The sequence below is a fragment of the Megalobrama amblycephala genome, linkage group LG7 (genome assembly GCF_018812025.1).
Source record: "Megalobrama amblycephala isolate DHTTF-2021 linkage group LG7, ASM1881202v1, whole genome shotgun sequence".
Lineage (NCBI taxonomy): Eukaryota > Metazoa > Chordata > Actinopteri > Cypriniformes > Xenocyprididae > Megalobrama > Megalobrama amblycephala.
The window spans coordinates 51198455-51210396 of record NC_063050.1 but is presented as its reverse complement, the minus strand read 5'-3'; the positions used below and the strand labels follow the sequence as shown (position 1 = coordinate 51210396).

Here is an 11942-nt window from a genome sequence, read left to right as displayed (position 1 = left end):
TAATTATTCTATTTCTGCATTGTACATTTTGATATTTTCTAATGCAATTAGTACATGTTACAGTAGCCTAATTGTGGCTTAAATGTTCAAATACTCTTTGTCTTCGTTGGGAACAGTATATTTTTATTGGTGATCACTTCTAACTTAATTTTGTGATATGCTTTTTGTTAAAGGTGTGGTTGTGTTATCCTTATTTTACATGGCTTTTATCAGATATTTGGTAACATTATATGCAACTGTAAAAGCGCTAGTGGAATTTTTGGCACCATTTATAGAGATGAACTCATCATGTCAATCTCTTTGTATTGCTCGTGCTCTGCTGGATCTCAAGAGGACACGTTTGAAAGGAGGAGGACAAAACGAAGAGCCTCTAAAGGGATTGAATGCAAATGACCTGAAGTTGTCAAAACGCAAGGTGTGCAAGAGGCGCCATCTATCGGTGCGTTTGCAAAGGTAAACGCCATGATTTTTCATTCAAGTTCACCATGAAGCCCGTATCATATCATACAATTTTCTTCTTCTTCTTCTTCTTCTTCTTCTTCTTTTGCGTCTCTGTTTCCGTGCTTGACTGTGTGATTTGTGAACTTTATATTTACAATAACGTTTGCTAATGCATTATATCATTTGTATTACATGATTATTTATAATACGTATTTTTTTTTGCAAAACAAACATACGCTTCCTTGAGTTTCGTTAAAGTGGGAGTGTCATTTGATATAAAAACTACATTTCCCATCATGCATCTACGCGGATAAAACTATTGCATCCACGTGTTTTTATTAACAGCGCGCGGTGCACGAGACACTACAGCACAAATCTCAAATTTACTCTGCTTTACCTGCAGCATGGCATCTGAACTAGGTAATCTTGTGTCGTTTTTACTTTCTGCACACTTCTGCTTACAAATCAAATACTTTTCGTTGTGTTTGTTGTTGTTGGGTGATGTCGCACGTAATGCCATTTTGATCTGTCACAGTCTTTACTTACATTAACATACAACTTTATAGACAATATCAGGTTTTTGCAAAAGAGTTTGCATTCTGAAAACTGACCTGATATCTCATCACTAGTTTAAACAAAACAAAAAAAAGCACCATGGTAATACCATGCTTTTTGACACTGGCATTATACCAAGTGTCTGAATGTGTCTGTCCTACAGTATAGTATCAAAGTACTGATGGTAAATACCATTTTATCACTTAGCAGATTTATTATGGTTCTTGGGACAAGATACCACGGTATTGGAATTATTTTAGTGTAAAATGCTAAAAAATGCTGGGTTAAAAACAGCTCAAGTTGGGTTGAAAAAGGACAAACCCAGCAATTAACCCAGGGTTAAATGTTTGACCCAACTATTGTTTAAAAATGACTTTATTGCTTGCTTAAAATGAACCCAAAATATGTTGGAAATTATCATTTATTAATATGTTTAATATATGTATTAATAAGTTTAATGAATAATAATTAAACGATAAACATTGATTACATTTCTTATTAATAAATGTTCACCTTTTGATTATTATTGTTGCCTCTAGTAATTGTGTGTCAGATTTTTAATTTCCAACCTATTTTGGGTTCATTTTAAGCCAGACATACAGTAATTTTTAAACAATAGTTGGGTTAAATAAAACTACCCAAACTAACCCAACTGCTGGGTTTTTCTATTTTCAACCCAACTTGGGTTGTTTTTAACCCAGCATTTTTTTAGTGTTCCATGCATGAATTTCAGTGTCATTACTATACCATGGTACTTATTTACTGTAGTACCATGGTATCAACATACTATAGTAATGCCATCTGATTCCATCATTGTTTGTTTTGATTTTTGATTAAGTTTGGGTTTGTGCAAAAATCATGCGTCATGCAATTGAAGTACAGGCGATTGCATCTTGCTGCAGTTGTTAAAATATCCATGTCTTCTGCATGCACAGTTTATGATTGTCTAATTGACGGTCTCTTTCAGCACTGCTGAGTGTATCCGATAAGACGGGACTGGTGGAGTTTGCCAAGCGGCTGGTCTCAGTGGGTCTGTCATTAGTGGCATCAGGAGGCACCGCCAAAACTCTCAGAGATGCTGGACTCACTGTCAGGTCAGACATCTTGCAGATTTAGTATTAAATTATTAAATAATAATAAAGGGCTAGTTCATACAAAATTAAAACTTCTATTTTTTTCCATACAGGGATGTATCTGAGCTCACTGGATTTCCTGAGATGCTTGGAGGAAGAGTCAAGACCCTTCATCCCGCTGTCCATGGCGGCATTTTGGCCAGACAAACTCCCTCTGATAAGGCTGACATGGAAAAACTAGGGTTTAGTCTTGTCAGGTAATACTGTTGTTTAGTAAGAAGAAGATTCCAATGCTATCCGTTTTTAGAGGTTATAACACGGGACTTGTTTTTGCAAGTTATGCTTTATAGATTTTAAATTCAGGTCATGGTGTTTCATGAGTGATTGTCATGTGCCACCAGTGCAAGATATAATCAGGTTTAGTGGTGCTAACATGATTTCCAATGGTATTTTGTTAGAAGTAGAGACTCTGCTAATCTAATCACTGATAATTCAAATAGTGCTGCTGTGGTGTGACCAAAAGTCTTGATCTTACTACGAGCGCTGTGAACTATGTATAGGTCCTTCGTAATAGTGCAATCATGGCAGGTTAAGCTTGTAGTCTAGATGTTTTGTTCATTGTGGCCTGTGAATCAATTTTTAAATGATTGCATCAAGAGAAAAGACCGTAGTATCTAATCTTGATGTAAACTTGTGTTCTTCAAGAGTGGCTGTGTGCAACCTTTACCCGTTTGTGAAGACTGTTGCGTCCCCCAGTGTGACCGTGGAAGACGCTGTTGAGCAGATTGACATCGGTCAGTACAGTGTTACAGTAATTGTTCACAGGGTTTTAATTAAAGGGCTTGTAATTGACCCTTTATTTAGTATTTTCCTTCACTAGAATTCAACAATGTTGTGCTTTTGTGTGTTTAAGAATGTTAGAATGTAGGAAAACTTAATGTGCTTTAGAATTGTCTAAAACTTTATTAAAACTTAAACTTTTATTAATATTATTATTAATAATATTTCTGTTTAGGCAAAATTTTTATTTCAGATTTTAGTGATTTTAGTACATCAGCTTGTTACTTTTTTGCCAAGGCAACATTTCTAATTTTATCTAATATTTATTTTACTGCATTTAAGCTTTATTTAATTTAATGAAAACTATTTTTTAATAGTTTTGGATAAAAATAACAGATGTGGTAGTCTTTTATTGTATTATATATATATATATATATATATATATATATATATATATATATATATACACACACACTGCGTTCCAAATTATTATGCAAGAGACAAATCAGTAAGATTTCTGTACAATAAACATTCAGATTTTAATTTTTCTAAGAAAATGTTTGTTAGTTTATTTATCCATGTCTTTTTAGATAACTGGTTTCAATCTTAGACAAAATAATTTGCCAGATCTATGGAAACCCTACTTAGAGGTTGTTCCACATTATTAAGCAAGTCTCAGTTCTCATGCAATATGGGGAAGAAGAAAAATCTTTCTGAAGATGAAAAGCATGAAATGGTGCAATTTTGTGCAAAAGGCATGAAAACAACTAATATTGTGTGAAACTGAATGGAGATTATCGAATTATCATAAGATTTGTGAGTGATTTAGAGCACAGCAGAACTCGGTCAGATAAAGGCTTATTAATGAAGGTTCCTGTCAAAAAAATTAATTGTATTAAAAGGGCAGCTATAAAAAAAGCCAGTGTTGAACAGCAAACGGGTATTTGAAGCTGCTGGTAAAATGAGGGGTTTTGGTTTAAATGTTTCACATACATCTTTGTCTTGGCACCCTGTGTGAAATTCACCCTGTTGACTCCAATTTCACCATTAATCTCACAATCATGTTTAGGTGGAGTTACTCTTCTTCGAGCAGCAGCGAAGAATCATGCCAGAGTCACTGTAGTCTGTGATCCGTCCGACTACGATGTTGTTGCCAAGGAAATGGAATCTTCGGACAAGCGTGATACCACAATGGAAACACGCAAAACTCTTGCACTCAAGGTAACCATGGTGATCCTATCCGAGAGGAGATTTGATTAAGCTTTGACGACCCACTGACCTTTGTGCACATCCAAAACTCTCTGAACCCCACCTGACGTGACTGTCACTAGTGGGGCGAAAGGATGTGACAATTCAAGTGGGTCCCCACGATTTAATCTAAGGGGGGCCCCTCCCCCATCTCACCCCCTGGAATGCGATTTCAACCGAGGAGGTTGAATTTTAATGTAATACTGACCTTGATTATAGACCAGTAGCATGGCTTTCCAGTTAGAAAGAACTATTTACATGAGATTTCATTTTGTTCTCATTGCATTCCAATTCTAAATGAATTAAATACGTGTACACATGCTACGTTACTGAGTAGCTAATGTTGTGTGGTAAATCGTGTTCAGACATGAATTACCACTGAGCAGTATGCTTACTCGTTTCTGCTTCATGCTTTGTGCCCTTTTACCTCAAATAAACAGACAGTATCATCTATTAATCATAATCTAACTAACTCTTTCCCTGCCAGCTTTTGTTTTTTTTTAAAGTTGCCAGCCACTGCCAGCGTTTTTGATCATTTTCACAATTTGCTATGAAATATTTAAAAAAAAAAGTATTTTTTCTATTAAAGTATTGTTCTAGCTTCATGCATTCTTTTTTTTATCAACACTTGAATATGGTAAAGTTTCATAAAACAGCGACATTTTGAGCAAAAAGCTGAGAAAATGTCATATTTCTACGTCTGGATGGGATTCAGAACGATGATCAAAATAAAAAATCCACATAAATTTCACATTCCAGGGGCTAAATATCATGCTATTTGGGGTCACTTCAACTCGCGGACATGAAAAACAACCTACGGAAACAGTGTTAAAGTAGCCCAATTCCATGGGAAAACCGCAGACTTGCCAACACTGTGTATAATTGTCAATTTTATGTATCATATGTATCATATTTATTCATTATATTAGCCACTCTCTAGACGTCTCTCTGCATCTGTCCTTGATAAACCCATTGATCGGCTTAAGGGTTTCTATTTTGTTAGACAAATAACAAAGGCTTCCATTTCATTTGTTGAAATATCTTTGTGTGTGAATTTGTTTTTGTGATGTCTCAGGCCTTCACACACACCGCTCAGTACGACGAGGCCATCTCTGATTACTTCAGACGTGAATACAGTCGAGGAGTTTCCCAGCTGCCCTTGCGGTACGGCATGAATCCCCATCAAGCTCCTGCTCAGCTCTACACTGTACGCCCGGCACTTCCACTTTCCGGTATATATGATCTCATATGCTACTACCAGACAAATATTCAACTGCAAAAGGTATAATATTAATGTTCCTCTCTGTCTCAGTGCTGAATGGATCTCCAGGCTTCATTAACCTGTGTGACGCTCTGAACGCCTGGCAGCTGGTGAGAGAGTTGAAGAGAGCTCTTGGTTTGCCAGCCGCCACTTCATTTAAACACGTCAGCCCTGCAGGTATGAACACAAACTGATGTAAAAAAATCTTGTATAATATTAACTTGCTTTTTTTTTATTATATTTGTTTTTATGTAACTCTTGTATTTTTGTAATTCTGTTTTTGCTACGAAGATGGCCTCAGATGCTGACAAAGCATTAAATAAAACTATACTGCTACTACTAAAACTATGAACACAAACTTGCTTCTAGAGTTCATTTTGACAGTAAATATTAATTTACTGTCATTTAATTTACTAATTTTAATAGTTTTAGTCAAATTTTACAAAAACAAGATGATGACTAAATTAAAACCAGTTTTAAATGACAAAAACTATGGCAAAAATTATCGATGTTTTTATCAAGGAATAAAAACAAGACAAATGTTAGGAAGGGACAATTTGGGAAGTGATCCAGTCACCAAATCACTCAAATTTTGAACATTGAGTGATTTTCTCATTTTCTTTTGTTGTTTGATTAACATTAATGATGGACAGCGGCAGGTTTATTAGGCTGCTGTCACTTTAAGGCTGAATGCACAGATCCAATACACTGATACACATCCGATATTCTCCCAACTATTTATGTTCACCTAAGACATAACTGACTGTGTTTGCATGAATACTCGCTAAAATGGATATTTTGACACAATTGTCTGTGTATTTGTCCGTTCAAGCGCGAAAAGTAGTGAAAGCCAGCTCAGTTCAGTACTCATGCGCTGTCTTAAGGCTGCTTTCTGTGCGTACACTGAAAATCAGACAAACTCTTTCACGTCACGCTCTCTCATCAATCTTTTTGAGGTTTATCCATGTGTCTGCTCTTCTTTCTCCCTGATGTTAACATTTTTGAACGTTTAATGAGACATGCAGCAAGTGTATGCCAACTCATGTCCCGCCGGGTAGATCAGCACATTACAATTCAAATGTGCGCATTTACCACGCAGGATATCAGTTCTGACTGGATCACTTCGCAAATTGTCCTTTAACATTTGTCTCATTTTTATTCCTTGATAAAAATGTTGATATATTTTTGCCATAGTTTTTGTCATTTAAAACTGGTTTTATTTAGTTATCATCTTGTTTTCGTCAGTGAAAATAGTTATCAACGAAAATTATGACACATGATTTGTCAATTAAATTAACATTGTTTGCTTCCCTATGGAAGCTTGTTTCCACCACTAAATAAAAAAAGGTAATTGTGACTTTTTCTCTCACAATTCTGACTTTTTATATCTCACAATTGTGAGAAAAGCTCAAGTCCAATTCTGAAGGGAAAAAAGACTGACTTTCTCACAATTCTGACTAAATTTTATATTTCACAATTCTGTAACATTTATAACATGCAATTGCGAGTTTATATCTCATAAGTCTGACTTTAAAACTCACAATTGTGACTTTATGTCACACAATTCTGAGAAAAAAAGTAAGAATTGTGAGATAAAAAAAAGTTGCAATTCTTTTTTTAATTTTCTTTTTTTCCTGTGGCGGAAACAAGCTTCCATACTTCCCAGATGCCAGGAAAGCTCACATCCTTGTTGTAGAGTTTCAGAAAAGATCTGACAGATTTTCCTATTTCAGGAGCTGCAGTTGGCATCCCATTGAGTGAAGATGAGGCCAAGGTGTGCATGGTGAATGACATGCTCCAGGACCTCACCCCTCTCGCCACTGCATACGCCAGAGCCAGAGGTGAAACATCTCTCCATGCATCCCACACTTTTTCTCACCTTAGTAGTAAGAGGAATGAATCGTCAGGCATTAATCTCACATGTAGTTTGGCATGTTTAAGCCTAAAAAATATGGAAAAATCTGAAAAATGTCTTGTAGGTTCTGACAGGATGTCCTCCTTTGGAGATTTCATCGCTTTGTCTGATGTCTGTGACGTCCCGACTGCCAAGATCATCTCCAGAGAGGTGTGTCAGAGAAAAACAAAGAAGAACTTAGCCATTCATCACTGAAAGTTACATCTAAGAGTTCATATTCTCACAAAGCATTAGTCTCTTATTTAACAAATACTTGAAATACTTTATTTATACATTTTATACACAACTTTGACCTTTTTTTTTGTTGTTGTTTTCTGTTTTTTTTTTTTTTTTTTTTTTTTTTTTAAGGTGTCAGATGGTATTGTCGCTCCTGGTTACGAGGAGGAAGCACTGCGAATTCTCTCCAAAAAGAAGAATGGAAACTATTGTGTCCTTCAGGTAAATCATGCTTGATTGATTAGACACAGAAGAATAGTCTCTAGACTGTTATTGGACTGTGTTAACCAAGTTTGCTCCACTGTTTCACATTGCATTGACTTTTTGGTCAAAACAGCCCTTACTAAATAGAAACTGTTGCTTTTATTTGGTATAGTAATGCTGTACCATGATACTTTAATATATACATATGTAATAAGATACTGTACACACTACTAATCAAAAGTTTGGGGTCGATAAGATTTTTGAGAGAAGATTCTTATGCTTGCCAAAACTGCATTTATTTGATTTAAAAATACAGTAAAAACAGTAATATTGGGAAATATTTTTTTACAATTTAAAATAAGTTTTCTATGTTAATATATTTAAAAATGTATTTTATTCCTGTGATCAAAGCTGAATTTTCTGCATCATTACTCCAGTCTTCAGTGTCACATGATCCTTCAGAAAACATTCTAATATGCTGATTTGCTGCTCAAGAAACATTTCTGATTATTATCAATGTTTAAAACGGTTGTGCTGATCAACAAAACCGTGATGCATTGTTTTCAGGATTCAAAAGAACTGCATTTATTTGAAATAGATTTTTAAGTATATTGGTCATGTGCATTAACACAGCTCTGTCTAAGCCTTCATAATGTATGTCCTGTTGTATTAGATGGATCCTGACTATGAACCTGATGAAGAGGAGGTGAGGGTTTTGTTTGGTTTGCACCTCAAACAGAAGAGGAACGGAGCCGTCATTGATAAAGAGCTCTTCAGCAACATTGTGTCAAAGGGCAAGGTAAGAAACTCTATTGAAATTGATTGGACTGTGGAAGGAAGGCTATGATATTATTGTTAATATATAAGGAAACTTATTTTCAACACAGATAATGTGATTTTTATCTCATTGCAGCTGTCTGAGAGTGCTCTTCGAGACCTGATTGTAGCCAGTATCGCAGTGAAATACACTCAGTCCAACTCTGTTTGTTATGCAAAGGATGGACAGGTAACCAAAAACTTTTTTTTTTTTTTTTTTTTTTACTTGAGCTATTTTGAACCATGTAATTGTATGAAAGTTAATTATAAAAAGTCATTAGTATGGTGTGTGTTTGTTAGGTGGTTGGCATCGGCGCTGGGCAGCAGTCTCGTATCCACTGCACTCGGCTGGCCGGAGACAAGGCTGATAACTGGTGGCTCAGGCACCATCCCAGAGTGCTCAATATGAAATTCCGCAGCGGAGTTAAGCGTGCAGAGATGGCTAATGCCATTGATCAGTATGTCAGCGGAACAATTGGAGAGGTATTGTATCCCAAAATTTGTAAAAAAAAAAATAAATAAATAAATAAATAATTGTGTGGAATTTGAGTTATTGTGCATAAGTGTTCATTTATTTTGTGATTAATTTTTGTTCAGTTATATTTGAATTTTGAGGCGAAATGAACCAGACAATTCGGTACAGTTTTCATGAGATTCATCCAAAGAAAATGTAAAATATAAAGACAATGACACATGAAATTACAGAATTTTGGAAGGAAATTTGGGAGAAAAATGTGCTTAATTGTGAAAATGTCACTAGCTATGTTTCCATCACCCTGTTTTTATGCACATTTTGAAGTATCATATCAGAAACAAGTGATGGAAATGCCAAAATGGTCACTTTACTTGCAAAAAATTCTGATAAATTCAGATATAATTAGACCCACATGACTAATCGTCTGTTTCTGCTGATGGTGTTTTATTTACTGTTGGTTACAATGTTATCAATACCACCATCTTCCTCTCGAACAACTTGATGAAAACGCACCTAATTCACTTTTGTTTTTTTGCTAACTTTGAAAAGAATCGCGTCATGTTTGGATGGAAAACAAGCTACTATTTTTTTTATTTCACAATGTTTGACACTTATATTGTAGGAGTAGTAGTAAAGATCTTGTCAGTCAACCTATAATGAGCATCAGAAACAAAAACTGAAAATAACAATCTTTGAAGTTGCAGTCAGTAATAGAAATGATTTTATGTGTGACAGGTTTTCCGATGGCATTGAATTTTTGTTTGTACGTCAGGGTCCAGATATGGAGGTTTGGAAGAGTCTGTTTGAGGAGATTCCTGAGCCTCTGTCAGAGGTGGAGAAGAAGAACTGGATCAGTTCTCTGCAGGCTGTGGCCCTCAGCTCTGATGCTTTCTTCCCCTTCCGGGACAATGTTGACCGTGCCAAACGGGTAAACGGCCTCTCCTAGTTACCAAGCTCAAATCATTGTTTCCTTTTGTGCACCTAATTTATCCATGCTGTCTTATGCACACTTGTATACGTGTCATCAAAGTAGCCTGTTGCTATATTATACATTTTGCATGTGTATACTTAAGATGGCATATAAAAGTGACGGTTTTCTATCCGTGTGTTTTTAGAGTGGTGTGGAGTATATTGCCGCACCCTCTGGCTCTACTGCTGATGAGGTGGTCATCAGCGCCTGCAATGAGCTGGGTATTTCCCTGGTGCACACCAACATCCGTCTCTTCCATCACTGAAAAACACTTCAAAACATCCAGTTGAATACAAATATTCAACTAGCTTCACTGTTACAAAAGTTTAGGGTTTCTTTCTTTTTAGATGTACATCTTTAACTGTAATTCCAAGTTGTTTACCCATATGCCATAACTTAGCCCAATGGCTAATTGCTAGTCTGTCCACCTTAACTCAATAGTTTAAATGTTAGAATTTTGTCTAGTTTCTATTCTTACTTGAATCCTAAAGCTAACAGCAAAGTGAATTTTTGTGCTGCAAAATATTCTTCACATATGATTTCTTTAATACTGACACACTAAGAATTATTTCATTTAATTATGTGTTTTCTTTGCATAATTTCCTATAATATGTCCTTTTTTTCCCTCTTCAACATTTCCAATATGAAATTGTCTCCATACACTTCCTGATGCATTCCATTGTGCTGCCTCTAGTGTCTCATGAGCATTACAAAATAAAAACACAAATCAAGTATAATAGTTTCTCAAAGATTTCATCAAGGGTTTATTTGCATTTATTGACGTTTTGTTTTTTGCAAGGTCTACTTTAGAACCTCGTTCCAAAAGAATTTGCTTTTGAGTGAAATTTTATAAATACAATTTGTCATGAGTTTTGCAAAAAAAGAAAAGAAAAAGAAGGAAGGATTTAACAGTAGTGAAATTGGTGTTGACAGTATAACATTGACAGTCTGATGAAACAAATAACATTCTATACAACCAAACACTTCTGAATGAAGGGGATAAATAGTCAAAGAATTTAGGAAATTAATTAAAAAAAAGTATCAATCTAAAAACAGTGCTGACTCTAAATAATCAATGAGCCATGTTAAAAACAAACAAAAAAAAGATTAACAAATTGAGACTTGATTTTTGGTACATCGGTGTACCCCAGTGGTGCTCTAACATTCTTATAAAACAGTGCTTTATTTTCCTACTGTCTCACATTTGACCATATCAATTCATAAAGGCTGAAATCCTTTGAAAATACTGGTAAGGTAGGTTTTTTTTTTTTTTTGTAAATTTTAATTGAACTAGAAATCTGTATTTAAAAAAAAAAAAAAAAAACTTTTTTGCACATTAACAAGGAAATTGTTCTTTCCCATTGTAGTTTCGGTATCAAAAAGTAGACGGTATTAACCGACTACAATGGGTAATATCTTTTTTTAATATTGCAATTTTTTTTTTTTTAAATTTAATGTATAAACCACACTAGCAAACACAAAAGTAAAAGCCAATCAAATTCCTCAAGGCTGTGAATGATGCATCACAACAGACACTGTGTAAAGCAGCAGCTGAACAGATGTGGTAACAAACAGGGAGGCTTTAAGGCAATATGTGATTAGTACGTTCTCATATAACATCACATCTTTACTACATGTCCCACGTGAAATGTTGCATAATGGGGGCAGGAAGTCATGGTACAGTTCTGTCAGAAAGGTTTCACTTTTGGGTTTTGGGATTAGCCACAGCATCTGCAAGAAGCTCAGGTCGGAGACATTCAATGGGGCATTGAATGTTCTGGAAGAACAAAGTGAAATATGTTATACTGTGGAAACCAGAGCTATTTTATGCATAAATTCAAATATGTATAAACCATGGCAATGCATTGTTCAATGCACATTTACCAAAGAACATTCGCATCTTGAAAAACTGCCTTGGCTAGCTTAAGGGCGAATATATATATATATATATATATATATATATATATATATATATATATATATATATA

General features: G+C 35.1%; 2 protein-coding genes across 3 annotated transcripts in view; one reads left to right on the top strand and one right to left on the bottom strand.

The window, feature by feature from the left end:
- The first annotated feature begins 714 nt into the window (after positions 1-714).
- On the top strand, positions 715-10691 carry atic (5-aminoimidazole-4-carboxamide ribonucleotide formyltransferase/IMP cyclohydrolase). Its single transcript, XM_048198018.1, has 15 exons — positions 715-861; positions 1964-2090; positions 2183-2326; positions 2775-2863; positions 3919-4070; positions 5173-5329; positions 5410-5535; positions 7092-7199; positions 7338-7423; positions 7622-7711; positions 8367-8492; positions 8607-8699; positions 8810-8992; positions 9757-9912; positions 10100-10691. The coding sequence occupies exons 1-15, from the start codon at positions 846-848 to the stop codon at positions 10217-10219; spliced, it is 1773 nt and encodes a 590-aa protein (XP_048053975.1). The 5' UTR covers positions 715-845; the 3' UTR covers positions 10220-10691.
- The window catches only part of fn1b (fibronectin 1b), a 27438-nt gene continuing 26187 nt past the window's right edge, over positions 10692-11942 (bottom strand). For both annotated transcript variants that reach the window (XM_048198015.1, XM_048198016.1), the window contains one exon: positions 10692-11731. In XM_048198015.1, the coding sequence (XP_048053972.1) occupies positions 11654-11731 (78 nt within the window). In that variant the 3' untranslated portion in view covers positions 10692-11653. The remainder of the gene's footprint in view (positions 11732-11942) is intronic.